This window comes from Patagioenas fasciata, chromosome 9 (assembly GCF_037038585.1).
Source record: "Patagioenas fasciata isolate bPatFas1 chromosome 9, bPatFas1.hap1, whole genome shotgun sequence".
Classification (NCBI taxonomy): Eukaryota; Metazoa; Chordata; class Aves; order Columbiformes; family Columbidae; genus Patagioenas; species Patagioenas fasciata.
In genome coordinates, this window is record NC_092528.1 from 31,180,240 (window position 1) to 31,195,067 (window position 14,828).

The 14,828-nt window shown below is 54.8% G+C and overlaps 1 protein-coding gene across 10 annotated transcripts in view; it reads right to left on the minus strand.

Moving 5' to 3' along the window:
* MBNL1 (muscleblind like splicing regulator 1) overlaps positions 1-14,828 on the minus strand; it is a 77,556-nt gene that overhangs the window by 11,525 nt on the left and 51,203 nt on the right. For 7 of the 10 annotated variants that reach the window (XM_065844571.2, XM_065844581.2, XM_065844570.2 and 4 more), the window contains 5 exons: positions 14,560-14,730; positions 11,124-11,324; positions 3,629-3,886; positions 2,725-2,778; positions 1,717-1,870 (listed from right to left, as the gene is read on the minus strand). In XM_065844571.2, the coding sequence (XP_065700643.1) occupies positions 1,717-1,870; positions 2,725-2,778; positions 3,629-3,886; positions 11,124-11,324; positions 14,560-14,730 (838 nt within the window). The remainder of the gene's footprint in view (positions 1-1,716; positions 1,871-2,724; positions 2,779-3,628; positions 3,887-11,123; positions 11,325-14,559; positions 14,731-14,828) is intronic. The other 3 variants (XM_065844580.2, XM_065844578.2, XM_065844577.2) reach the window with 1 other exon arrangement.

The window sequence follows — 14,828 nt, forward strand, 5'->3', positions numbered from 1 at the left end:
CCTCTCACCAGTCATTACAATCATTTCTGCTATGACCTTAATATGCATCTTGACTTAGAAGCTCCGACTGACTGATGGGAACGCATGAATAATAAACGTGCCGTTCCAAATGTTCCCAGCTTTTCGGCACGAGGCAGAATTTCAGTTCAAGGACGTGCTCGGTTAACTGATCATAACTTCACAACCAGATTATCTCTGGTTGTGGAATAAAGTGGAATGAAGCTATTTTTATTAATGTTCTAAGTTTACTGGTGTTCTAAGCATTTCTTTTCTCTTCTCTCCCTTGTATTACTCCCCTCAGTCTATTTAACCTCTCCAATCCACTAATCCTAATTAGGAATATGAGGCAGACAGCACAAGCACTCTGTGAGGTGAGCGGGTGTTCCTGACCTCTCCTCCCTCCCATCCGGAGGGCAGCGATGCGCGGAGCCAGCCGCCGCAGGGAGGAGGGTGCTGTGCGGAGGATCTGCGCCCACCGCGTCCCAGCAGCAGCAGGGAGCTCCCTGGCGGCCCTGCGCCCCGCGGCTGCCGCAGCACAGCACCTCCTGGCAGCGTCCCGGGCACCTGGGCCCGTCTGATTAACGCACTGAACTGTGTGCTTCACTACCTACATTAGTTATACTTTGCCAAAACAAATCCGTGAAGTTGTTTAGCATCTACAGGTAGGACTGAGATTGCACAAGCATTTTTATATGAATTTTAGCATGTAGAGTAAGCTTACTCGATCAGAGTCTTTCTGTTGACTCCAACAAGCTTTTCAATAAGATTTTACTAATATATTTTTAGTGGTTGCAGTGCATTTTTTGGAACCTAAATCAGTTCTTACAATGTACTACACCAAGCAACTGATTTGTGTGCCATTTAAATGACGTATGTTGGTTGCACGCCAGATTGTATTATGTAAATAGTACAGGCATCAACTCTTCTGTAATTCTGCTAGGGTAAGTGTAGCTTTCGTCACTTGTGAATAAAAGCAAGTGCACCTTGGTTCTGCTTAGACCAAAATCAGCTCTGAGGCTTTAGCGGTGGAGGCCGAACGCCGCTTTCTTGTTCATGATTAGCCTGCCTGTGCCTTTATGATCACTGCGCCCTAATTAAAATCAAAACCTTCCGGTGTGTGACTCGGAACAACCGTCACTAAGCACACAAAGGCAAAGGGGTCTCACAGCACAGAGAAACAAACACAGCAGCTGAAGAGATGTGTAACGGAGAGAAGCTGATCGAGGGAAAGAGGAACGAGACAGGGGATTTCAGTTCTGATTTGGGATCACAGGGCATGACGCTGATTTTTATGTTAGGCTGGAAAACACCCACCCAGCTGGAGGAGCAGCAGAGAGAAGGCAGCGCTCCCGCAGCAGCACGGCTGTGCCACGGCCGGGCACCGCGGCGTCCCCGGCACACACTGTGGGCACCGCGGCGTCCCCGGCACACACTGTGGGCACCACGGTGTCCCTGGCACACGCTGTGGGCACTGCGGCGTCCCCGGCACACGCTGCGGGCACTGTGGCATCCCCGGCACACACCGATGGCACCGCCGTGTCCCTGGCACACACCGCAGGGCACCACAGCGTCCCCAGCACACACCACAGGGCACCATGGCGTCCCCGGCACGCACCGCAGGCACCGGGCGGCAAGAACCAACGGCTGAACCCAGGGTGGCTCTGCCGTGGTTTCCCCTGCTCCCTCCCACGACAAAGGCGAATGAGCAGCACTTACCTGGTGGGAGAAAGGCTGTATGCTGCTGTAACTGCATGTTGGCAAGAGCCTGCTGGTATTGGAAGATACCAGTGTTAAAGACTGCGGTGGCACCATTGGTTTTTTCAAGCGCAGGCCTCTTTGGTAAAGGGGGAAGTACAGCTTGAGGAATTCCCTGAATGGTGGGTGGGCATAAAAATAAAGTCCAGTAAAAAAAAGAAAAAACAAAACAAAACAAACAAAAAAAAAGGGGGGGGAAGGGGGTGTGGAGAAGGATGGGAGGTGGGGGGAGGGAGAAGAAAAAGAGAGAGAGAGGAAAAAAAGAAAAATCAGTAGAAGGCAAAACAACCAGGCAGCACCATGTTTATCCATGAGCAAGCAAGCAGCGTAGCAGACTTCACTACCAAATAAAAGGCGAGGTAAAAGCTTTACAGGGGAGCACTACTTTAGCCTACCATTACAGCGCACAGGGCACGCGGGGAGCCGTACGTTATAGGGACCGGCGTCAACATTACGCCACGGTAAAGCTGGAGGGTTTGGATCAGGAGCGAGGCCCTCGGGGCGGGGAAGCAGCACTGCTGGCTCCACGAGGACCAACACGTAGCAGCGGTGTTAATAATCACCGTCCGGAGCGCATGGCAGGGCCGCTGGCGCCAACCCTCTCCCCGGCCCCAGCGCTGCCCGGCATGCAGAGCGCGCCCATGCCGGCACCCCGGCCGCTCCGCGCCACAAAGCCATGCCAACACACCCTGCGCCGCGGCCGCCCTGCGCCACGCTCCCGGGGGGGACGGGGACGGGACGGGGGCGGGGGGAGGGACGGGACGGGACAGGATGGGATGGGACGGGACAGGATGGGACGGGACGGGGCCGGCGGGGTCCTGCTCTGAGCCCTGCTCTGAGCCTGGCCCAGCCGCCCCGCGCCGGGGGATGAGCTGCGGGAACTGGGATATTCCATTGCTCCACATTAACCCCAAACTCGACTCTACCATACAGCTACATGCCAAGCTAAAAGGTGAAAGGTCATAGTACCAGGTCAAAGGTTGCCTCGAGGGGTCGCTTCAGTGATTTGACAGCCGACTGAGTCTTAATTAGCAGGCAGCGAGCACATGATGGCAATGGCCAGTGGGGTCAAGCGCATTAACATAAACAGCAAGCAGAGGTGCATCATGGGGGCAGCAGTGCATTGGGGAGGTGAGAAAAAACAAATAAAAACAAATCACCGGATGCCGTGTACAACGGTAACAAGACTGTGCATGCACGGGGGCGGCGGGCAGGGCAGACGCGGGGTGCGGGAGTGGGAACGGGGCTCCCGCCACCTGCCGCTGGCCACCAGCTCCCCGCCCGCGCCGGCCCCGTGCGCCGGCTGCCCTGCTGGCCTGGCCCCGCTGTCCTGGCCCCGCGGCTCCTCCGCCCACAGCCCCCGGGTCAGGACAACGTGGCAGCGCCCTTGGCGGGGCTGCCCTCCCCTGGCCGTACAGCCGCCGGGGGCCAGGGCCGCGCCGGCCTCGCTGGGCATGGGCAGGTGGCTGCGAGTAGCGTCACCACAGCCAGATCGACTTAAACTGAGTCTCTACAAACATGGACTTACGGGAACTGAAATACGGGTTTATCTATCTGTACAACTAGATAGATACACATCTACCCACACACAAACGTACAATAAACTATTTACACATATATGCACACACACACACACACACACACACACGTATGCACACATATACGCACATATAGATACTCTGTACCTCAGCAGGCAAAATCAGTGAAACACCTTAACAGTCTGAGACTACTTAGGAGCAGATCTGGCACCACATGCTGAGAGAGCTCATGTAGCAACCGGGATCCCTGAGCACACCCTCCCCCAGCAAGAACAGTTAACACATCCATTGTTTTCTCAACACACTTGTGTTCCAGAGGTGTCTTCCCAACTCACCATGGCAGCTGCAGTCGCTGCTGCCTGGGCAGCTGCAGCTTGGTTAACCTGGTACTGGGCAGCCTTGATCTTGGCTTGCAGGTGTGCAGGAGGGTGAAAATATTTGCACTTTTCCCGTGAGCATCTCCCTTTGATGTAATCCATGCAGACGGTGACCGTGTTGTCGTTGGTGTCGATCATGGCGCTGTCGGCGGGGTGAGCGAACCGGCAGTCGTTCTCTCCCCTGTTGCAGTTGCCACGCTGGTACTCTCGACACACCTGTGACACCAGGAAAAGAGAAGCGCTCAGCTTGGGGGACGTGGTTCACAACAGCCAGGATTTCTGCGGCACCGCAGGATGGGCGCTGGGCCCCAGGAGGAGCAGAGCGGCGTGGGATGGTGGCTCCTCCCCCTGGCAGCGGGGACCTGGCTCCTCTAAAGCCACGGCTGATGTCAAAGAGCATCAAACCCCAGCAGCACCAGGAGCCAAGAGCACAGCAGGTTTCATTCTGGCTCCTGCTCAGCCACCTACAAGGCTTTTTCTGCTTTCTGAACAAAGTTGCTGTGGTTGGCTCTCTGAGACCACCCCGAGCGCCGTGGGGCTCGGACACACTCGCGCTGCACTGTGACCCGGTTGCCCCAGCCAGCCCCGCCGGCTGTGCTCAGTGGCATCGACGGCCCGAGCAGCCCCGCCGGCCGGTGCTCTGCGCCCATGGGCCGTGCCGTGCCGCACCCGCTGCCACAATCCCGGCTCTGCCATGATCCAGGCTCTGCCACGAGAGGGCAATCCACGACCCGCAGCGGCGGCACCTCCTCCCCGGGGCTGCCCGGATCGCCCTGCACGTCTGCGGAACATGAGCTGCCTCGGGTGGGGGGAACTGCAGCCAGAGCCGGCACCGGTTCTGCTGCCACGATACTACAGAACATCACCAGTCCCGCTGCCACATCACCATGCAACATCACCGGTCCCGCTGCCACACCACCACTATGCAACATCACTGGTCCCGCTGCCACAGCACTGCCACGCAACGGCAGCCGAAGGAGGCTGGAGGAATGAGAAGCCGCCGGCACGGTCCCCGCAGCGCCCGTGCAGCATCCCCGCGGCTGGTGCGCGGTTCCCGCCCGGCGCAGCCCACGGACCGGCACCGACCCCAGCAGCAGCGCCGCGAGCATCGGCTCCCTCCTCACACACCTGCAAACCCCACATGTAAAAACCGACATGTGTTCTTTTCATGGGCAGCTCTTCAGAAGCCGCAAACAAAAATGCATTTTGTCATTTTAGTTTTCCAAAGGCTGTGGGAACCAGAAAGGGACAAATGCAACCAAGTTTGTACAAAAATAAAACCACTTTAGTAGCCAGAATTTCCTTTTAAAGGTGGGTGCCCGTGAGCTTGGATCATCAGTATTTCCTCAAGGACCTTGGCTCTGATCCCTGCAACAAACCAAACTAGGTTGTTGTTTGGTTCCAGCCATGCTAGTGCTCTGGCCGCCTTTTAACCCCTGTGCTGCTCCAAGCACCAGCTGCTCACCATCTAAGACCTAAGAAGTGTCACCCCAAGGACGAGAGCAAGGCCACCTGTGAAGCTGTTCGGAGGAAATGTCCATTTGTCCAGCTTGATCCCATTTATAGTCTTTTCCAGGCGGGGACAAAGACTCTGGAGGTACCTTTGCAGCAGAGCCGAGCGAGCCACTGCTCTGCTCAGGGTGCGGAGCCCGCAGAGCTGTTCCCGCAGCACACGTGAACAGACCGGGCAAACCCCTCAGCTGGAAAACACCCCCTGGCCACGCGGGTAATGCCCTCCGCTGGGCCATCCCCACCCAGTGACAGGGCTCCCAAACAGGCAGAAATGGGGCATTTCCTTTATTTGGCTGCAGGCTACAAGTGAACCGCATTCTTTTGCTCTGAATACAAAGAAAGGGATGCAACTACTGTCAGCTGTCTGTGCTCTCTGTCTTGTGTTGGTGCTCCACAAAACCACACGTAAGCGAGAACTACTCCATTAGTAACATAAAGATGAGATACACAAATCCCTGTATAAGTGTGTGCATACATTGAAGTATCTGTATACACAGAGAAAGAAAAAGCATCCACAGAGAAGCTAATTTTGTCACAGTTAAATCCAGAAGAGAATGACCAGGAAATGGACATGGCTGGGCAGAGAGAGAGAACCTCTGGTGTGGCCAGAGCAAGTTCCCAGGGCTGTGGTGCAGCAGCTGTGATGGATGAGGCACGGCCAGCTCCCGGTCCTTCCCAGACCTCCAAGCGATGGTCACCATGGGCAAACCCTCACACTGCCAGTCCGAACAACAGCACCACCAGCAACGGCTTCCCAGCCACCGCCACGGCAGCCAAGAACGCTTCCAATCCTTGTTTATTTAAAAGCAAGCATTGAAAATGGCAGTAATATATCATTCACCTGAGTAGAAAGAGATGCAGAAGCATGATACATTGCCTGGTCTTTCCGATCTGGAGAGCTTTTATTTAGTTATTTATCACTAGCCCTGTGATCAGTATCATAATTTTCAGCTCAGTCTGTAAGAAACACAAACGCAAGAGGCACCTGTCCACCTGTCCACTTCCGCCTGGCTGCAAAAATGCCGAGATAGTGCTGCGATGTTACTGATTCGCTGCCATCCACTTCACTTGTCCTAACTTTGGGCTGGGTTCATTCTCACTGCCCAGCCGGGGACACGGGCAGCAGAGCCAGGTCCCCGCTCACCCCGCGTCCTCCACGCAGAGAAGGGACCAAAGCGGGGGCTGTGTTACCAGGATGTTCTCAGCATTCAAACAACAGCACTGCCAGCTCACATTTCCTCATTACCCAAGGTCTCCAAATCTCCAAAATCTTCTGAGCTGCTTCTTTCTGGCAAAAAGGGTCTATATGAAGCAAGCAGGAAACAGCCGCTTGGTTGCGGTCATTCTTGATTCTTGAATACTTCGAATAGAAAGTGATGGCATTCAAACGGAAACACACGCGTTTTAAATAAAACAGTTAGGCAATTCCTTTCTCTCTCACTTCCCTGCCCGTCTCTCTTGTAGCTCACTCAACAGCCACACTTCTGTTCGAGGTATTTCTGGCAGGAGAGGAGCCTGAAAGAAGCTGCAGGAAAAGCCTCAACCTGTGAAATTTCCAGCCCGAGATCCAGACTCCCTGTGGGAGCGGCTGAAGCAGACACCCAAACACCTGCACGCCATCCGTACGGGTGACACGGTCCGGATGGGGATGCAATCAATCCCACTGCTGGTTACAGTCACCGACCCGATGTTCTGAGGATTCACCTGAATTGGGGAGCCCGGGCACTCAGCCTGACAGGTCTGTGGTCCCTGCCTGCTGTCCTGGACACCCCAGGTAGATGTGCTGAGAGCTTTCAGTTGTGGAACCGTCTGACGCAGGAGCCCAGAACACAAGTCCTAACTTAACACCAGAGCACATCATTCCTGAAATAAGTATTTAAAATTCTAAGTAGAACAAATCATATCCCAAGATTAGATGCTAACATCATAGCAGTTATTTTTCCCAAGGACAGTTCATTCCAAGGGAGAGTGAGCTCAGCCATATAAAGCTCTCGAGTCGTGTCCTAACAAACGACAATACTGACGGTAATTAGCTCGCTTAGAGAGCAGGCAGATGCATGTCAGCTTCTCTAACAACCAGACCGTGCGAAATCCTTCAAATCACTTCTGCATTGCTGTACTCTATAAAGTACATTAAAATGTTTTGCTGCTCATATGCTTATTTGGAATTTGCATACTAAAGTTGGATACTGCAGATTAAATGACCAATACACTGGGAAACACTGGCAAATTTTCTTCTCACCTACTTCTTTCACTATTTAAACTGCATTTGCTGAAGGCAAAAAGGAGGAGGAAAAGACACCCCCCACCAGACACTGATTTTGTAAGACACAGAGTGGGCAGGTCAACACGGACCTGCTCCCATTCCAGGCAAAATAAAAAGCAGAACGCAGAGAGCGCAAAGGGCAGCAGCAGCTGGATGTGCTCCAGCGGTGTTCGCGGGGCACGGCCGGAGCGGAGCTGGGAAGTCCCGGGGGACACGGACACGTTGGAGCGCAGGGCCTGGAGTAAGTGTAGTGACCGCTCACAGACACGTTGGAGCGTGGGGCCCGGGGGCAGCACAGTGACCGCTCACCATGTCGGAGCACAGCACCTGGGGGCAGCACAGTGACCGCTCACCATGTCGGAGCACAGCACCTGGGGGCAGTGCAGTGACCGCTCACCATGTCGGAGCACAGCACCTGGGGGCAGCGCAGTGACCGCTCACCATGTCGGAGCACAGCACCTGGGGGCAGTGCAGTGACCGCTCACCATGTTGGAGCACGGGGCCCGGGGGCAGCGCAGTGACCGCTCACCATGTTGGAGCACAGCACCTGGGGGCAGTGCAGTGACCGCTCACCATGTTGGAGCACGGGGCCCGGGGGCAGCGCAGTGACCGCTCACCATGTTGGAGCACAGCACCTGGGGGCAGTGCAGTGACCGCTCACCGTGTTGGAGCACGAGGCCCGGGGGCAGTGCAGTGACCGCTCACCATGTCGGAGCACAGCACCTGGGGGCAGCGCAGTGACCGCTCACCATGTCGGAGCACAGCACCTGGGGGCAGTGCAGTGACCGCTCACCATGTCGGAGCACAGCACCTGGGGGCAGTGCAGTGACCGCTCACCATGTCGGAGCACAGCACCTGGGGGCAGCGCAGTGACCGCTCACCGTGTTGGAGCACGAGGCCCGGGGGCAGCGCAGTGACCGCTCACCATGTCGGAGCACGGGGCCCGGGGGCAGCGCAGTGACCGCTCACCGTGTTGGAGCACGAGGCCCGGGGGCAGCGCAGTGACCGCTCACCATGTCGGAGCACGGGGCCCGGGGGCAGCGCAGTGACCGCTCACCATGTTGGAGCACAGCACCTGGGGGCAGCGCAGTGACCGCTCACCGTGTTGGAGCACAGCACCTGGGGGCAGCGCAGTGACCGCTCACCGTGTTGGAGCACAGCACCTGGGGGCAGCGCAGTGACCGCTCACCATGTTGGAGCACAGCACCTGGGGGCAGCGCAGTGACCGCTCACCATGTTGGAGCACAGCACCTGGGGGCAGCGCAGTGACCGCTCACCATGTCAGAGCACAGCACCTGGGGGCAGCGCAGTGACCGCTCACCATGTCGGAGCACAGCACCTGGGGGCAGCGCAGTGACCGCTCACCATGTCGGAGCACAGCACCTGGGGGCAGCGCAGTGACCGCTCACCATGTCAGAGCACAGCACCTGGGGGCAGCGCAGTGACCGCTCACCATGTCGGAGCACAGCACCTGGGGGCAGCGCAGTGACCGCTCACCATGTCGGAGCACGGGGCCCGGGGGCAGCGCAGTGACTGCTGCTGAGGCCTCAGCCGCTGGGGACTTGGCTCCTGCTCCAGGAGGATCCCGCACGGAGCCCCAGGAACAGGGCCAGCAGAGCCGCTCCTCTGAGCCTCCGCACTCATTTTCAGGAGTTCCCAACTTGGCCATCATCTTCCTTTCCACTCCAGTATGACGCTAAACCACTTGGCCTTTTTAAAACATTTTACTGATTTCGGATGTTCTTTTCTGGCTTTTCCTGATTGACAAAAATGGTTTTTACTGCAGACTGTGCCCCTGGGTGTTTTGTGAGAGTAACACTCTCGCAGCTCCCCTCCTGTGCGGAGGAGTTAGGCTCAGCAGCCTATCACTTCTCTAAATAGCTATATAAAGAGAACGCAAGTGTCCAGAGGATCAAATCCTGCACGCTGCCGTCCCATATTCCATCTGCTCCCGTGCACTTTGCTCCCAGTCTGCTGGCCAGCACCAGCTCAGCGCCGGAGGCTTCGCACGCAGAGGTGCCCCCCGAGCCCCCTTGGGCTCCCCGGGCCATGGGCAGAGCTGGGGCTCCAGGACTCTGGGTACACCCTCCTCCTGCCCTGAGCAGCGGCCCCTGAGCCCACACGTCCCCACCGCCACTGAGCAGCACCGGGTGGAAGCGCCATCAACACAGCAGCCGACCTTGGCGCTGCGACCCAAAGGGCTCCCCGCCATGCGCATCCTCCTCTCGGTACTCATTCCTGAATCTAGCATGATTTATTTATGAATTTATCTAATTGCACTTTGCCTTTACTCCACACCTGGCAGGTTTCCACCATGAAACAGAGTCCTCAAAGCAAAAACACCCCTTGGTGATTCCAAACAGCCGCCCGTGCGCCAGCTCTCGGCTCGGCTGCCTCTCCTGTAACCTGACCGTGCCGGGGAACGCTCTCCTCGGAGAAAACATCTCTAAAAAGGGAAACGGTGTGATCCCGCAGAAGGGGAACCTGTGGTGACGCCAGCTCTGAGAATAGTGACAGCGGCAGCGGGAAACGCTCGCTGCCAGCTGACCCTGCGCACTCCTCCAGCTCGCAGTGTGCTCAGCAGCAGCTCCTCGGGCAGAGGTGCAACCAAGAGAAAGGAATTAATACTCCTTGTCAGGAGTTAATCCCTGCTAATGCAGAGGCACGGAAAGAAAAGCATTACAATTACAACTGGTTGCATTTTAAGAGAGAGATCCTTCTTGCTCCTCCCATTGCGCTCCCTGAGTTCAGGGACTGTATTTGCAGCCCCGAGCCCCCCATGTCAAGGGGACACTGCAGGACCATGATCCCCGCGACCTGTGGCTGCACTGAGGCTGCACACACCGGGCTGGGGCTGCAGGGACAGTCATGGCACAGCTCGGCTGTCCCCAGGCCGGTCCCAGCTGCCGCTGGCTGCTGCGCGGTGCCGGGGGAGCACTCCAGCCGTGCCGCAGGGAGAGCCGGTTGTGCCCACCCACAAACGGGGTGACAGCGGGTGGCTCATCCTCTCCCATCGCCGCCTTTTGACCAGCAGGCGTGAGTGGGGCTGCCGAGCGCCTGCACGCAGGCTGTGCTCCCCGGCTGCGCTCCCCGGCTCAGCGCCGCCGGCGGCACGTTGCTGGCTCACCGCCTGCGCTGCTGCAGCGCCGATAAGGTGCCGAAAACACTGTCAGGCCTTTCAGATAAGAAAGATTCAGGGCAAGGCAGAGGCGCAGCTAGAGAGCAGCAACTCTTGTCAGGGTTGTAGCAGGGATGATAAGGGCGCAGGAGGCTGACGGGGGAGTAGCGGCAGCAGCTGGGACAGGGAAAGGACGAGAGCGGCGGAGACAGTGACAGCCAGGGAGCTGGAGCTGCCCTGACACCTGTCCCTGGTGCCCGGTACCCGTGCCTGTGCCACCCGCATGTCAGCACCTTCCGGGCACACACGGTCCAGCTCTGGGGTGCTCTGGTGCTGCCACGGTCATTCTAAAGGGCTCAATATTTCCATCACCTTCTGTAACGGAGGGTCAGAAGCACAACCACAAGCATGAACTCACTGTGCGATCGCTCAGTCACTCCCCATCCTTACCTGTCACCATCACACAACACGACCAGCTGAAGTGAAACCTGTGTTATTTTCTTTCACAAAAAGATCATTTTCTACCTAGGAGAGATGCACGTATCGATCGGTCCTACCTCCAGCCTGTCCGTCCTCATGAGCTTCTGGGCAGCGGCGGCGGCAGCGGCAGGAACGGGGACGCCGGGGTTCCCCGTCACCAGCATGGGGGCGGTGGGCAGGATCTCCGCCGGGACCAGGCCGGGGGACACGGGCCCCAGGTAGGGGTTGAAGGCGGCCGAGGCGTTGGTGGCTAAGCTCGGTGCGACGGAAAACATCGGCTGCAACCACACAAGAGAACAGGAACAACACTTCAAATATTTATACTTGCCAGGCCGCCAGCATCATGACTTTTTGGCTATCATCTGGAGCACGATGTCAGGGAATTTCTGTTACTAACGGGAAAAGGCATTTGGCATGCTGGTTTTTCGTTTGTTTGCTGCTTGTTCCAAAGCAAGAGACAGATGCCCTTGTAGGCTCCACATGTGGTGGAGATAATTTGATCTGGAAGACCAAACAACACTGTGAGACCAAATGCGAAGCTGTTACGCTGCAGTAAGGATTCAATAACTCTCCTGCCCCCCGAATGCAAAGGCACTGTGTGAGCGACGGATGTAACTGCCAAATAAAGCGAGTCTGGAGTGTTTCTCTTTAGTATCTCGACAGAGTAGCTACTCAAGGCATTTAGATTTTTCTTCCAAACTAAATTTCAGAGTGAAAAACAACCAGAGTTAACGCAACGCTTCTGCTCTGTTCCGTATCTGGTGCAGCCAGACCGCGTATAACAGCGCGTGGTTTTGTATTTCTGAGGAAGCGACTGAAGCGTCTGGAATCAGGAGCGATCCATCTGAAACGCTGCGCAAAACACACCCAGAGGTTGCTGGAAAAGAGACTTTAAGTGGTGTAAACGGGGGTAATTTCTTCAGCATCTCTGGCTCTTCAGGCATGTGAATGAAAAACAAACAGGCACATTTAACAGGAAATAAAGTATTACTCCTAACTACACTATTAATTAACTGCACTTTTTGCTACTGGGTGATTAGCTATGTATTAATGAACACCGAAAATAAAACTATGACCCAGGCTGTTAATGTGTAACTGAAGAGATACCAATGTTTGAATTCTTCCCAGTGTACTCACTATACAGTAAATAAAAGACCATCCCATTTATTTTCTACTGAGATTGCTTAATACTAATCCCAGAATCCCAGAATGTCAGGGGTTGGAAGGGACCTGGAAAGCTCATCCAGCCCAATGCCCCCGGCAGAGCAGGAACACCCAGCCGAGGTTACACAGGAATATTGATATCTAGAATATAAATATCCTGTGGACTTCAGACCACTGCAAAATACCAGCATATGTGAGCAGAGCTGCTGCGTGTTATCCCGACAGCGGATAACAGGTGTCCTGCGAGGTGCGGTGTCAGCGAGGCGCCCCAGGCCGGCGCAGGGCCGCGCTGGCCCTGCTCTGCTGCAGCGTGCAAACAGCTCAGCACCAAAACAAGCAAAGAGCAGCTCGTGTAGGTCTGCAGAGAGAACACAGCTGAAGGGGGACACATCCTGCGTACCAATCCACACTGTGTACCAATCCATCCTGTGTACCAATCCACACCGTGGTACCAATTCATACTGTGGTACCAATCCATCCTGTGTACCAACCCATCCTGTGGTACCAATCCATCCTGTGGTACCAAAGCCCGGCTCTAGCTGAGCCCAGCTCCCCTACGCAGAGCTCTTCCCCGCGGGCGGAGCGTGCAGCCAGCAGCACGCACGACCCGCGCTCACCGGCCAAAATCCCCTCCACTAGCGCCAGATCGAGACAGATAAAGGAGTGAACTGAAACAGAAAGATGGGGAAAATCCACAGACACTACGTGCAACTAAGATAATTAAACCATTTATCAAACAGAAATATGCATGGAAGGACCCTACTGCTTTGCTTACGAAAGTAGAGTTTCTCATTGTTAGTTCACTTACTTTTATTAAAGCATATGGTATTGATTTCTGTAAACAAAACAACCTGTCTGAAGCACGGTTAGATGGGATGATATAAATCACTTCCTACAACACTCTCACTAATATCTGCTTCACTGTGCTGAAAAAATAAAGTGATTTTAAGGCCAAATTACCAGGATGACATCCGTTTGCAAACTCTATTACTGGGACAGCCACTGGGACAGCTATGAATCCTCACATTCAATGAGACTAAATTCTGAACGTACCAGCTCCATAACGTCTGAACTCGGGTGATGCACAGAAAAAACACCAGGAACGGGTGGAGGTTTGTGCTGCACTTCGACATCCACTGACTCGGGTTTTGCTTGTAAGGGACATTTGAGCGTTTCTTTATATTGAAAGAAACTAGGATTTCTTTATATTAAAAGCAAATCTTAATCCAAAGGACTGCATTAATATTTTTTAATGTTTACCCAAATGTTGCTGTGTGCCTACACACTGCTCTGCATAAACCCCAGAGACATACGTGGTTCCAATTCAGGAAACGAACACACAAGCAGGTTAATAGGGGAGAACACTTTAAGCGACGGTTCTCGTTGTGTTTGCTGCCCCAGCTCCTCCCCCGGTGCCAGAGGTGATTCTGCTCAAGGAGCAGCAATCCAAAGAGAGAAAGCACCAAGCGGCACCTCCCCTGCCGCACTGACAGGTACCGAGGTCACTGTGCTGTGACAGTCCCGCCACAGGGGTTCCTGCTCCGCTCCCACATACGCTCTGCGGGGCAGTAACAGCTCTATGAACTGAGTCCAGTGAGCTACAATCCACTGACGGGTGTTCTGCAGACCGTAAAACTTGGGCCAAATAACCATTTGGCACAAGTCTGAGAGTCCTCTCTGCCGAGACGCTCTTTCCTGAGGATCTAGCTCTATTTTGAGGAGTATTAGTTGTCACTATGGTTTTGGAAATGGAAGTTGAGGAGCTCATCTAAGAGTGAACACAGGTTTCCTAAGGGCAGGTGGCTAGAGGTAAATCAAATTCCCTAAATTCTACTTTTGCTAGCCCAAAAAGAATAAAGGAACTGTCAGAGAAATGCTAATGTGGATATATTTATTTTATATATATTTTTCAATTTGTGTTTTCCTTCACTGCCCTTTTACGCATTTTAAGAGGGAGCTTCAGCCAGGGGAGCACTGGTTGCTTTTTATGTTGAATATACCAGCGAATGGAAACACCCAGTGGGAAGCAGCTCAAACCCAGGAATCCCCCAAGCACACAGAACTGCAACGGAACCGCCTCTCTACAAAAACCCCATGCAGATCACTCTCTGAATTTTAAGAAATAAGTTGCAAAAAAATAATGAAATTGACAATATTAATCAAATTCACAATATTACTTCAGGGAAGGGAGAACACCCAGTACAGAGACACCCAGGGTAGCTTTCTGCCCTGCTGGATTTCTCCATGGGTTACTGGTGTTTGTGGGGTTTTCCAGCCTGCAGGCACCCCCGGTACCCAGTGCGGCTGCACCGCGCGGAACTCGGGATGGGAGGCGATACGTGCACGTACCACGGGCTGCAAGGGGGCTCCGGGCATCATGGCGTTGGCGAGCTGCATCTGCTGGGCCAGCATGGCCATGTTCTTCTGCTGGATCAGGTTATTGCGCCCATTGATCTCCAGCTGCGTTTTTAAGTGTGGTGGCGGGTGAAGGTATTTGCAGTTTTCCCTCGAGCATCGACCCTGAAGAAGAGAATTGACACGACTGGGTTAGAAGCTATGGGTGTATCTTTGTTCCTTACGGCATCAGCTAAAGCAAACCCCAAACCCCCTGCAGACAG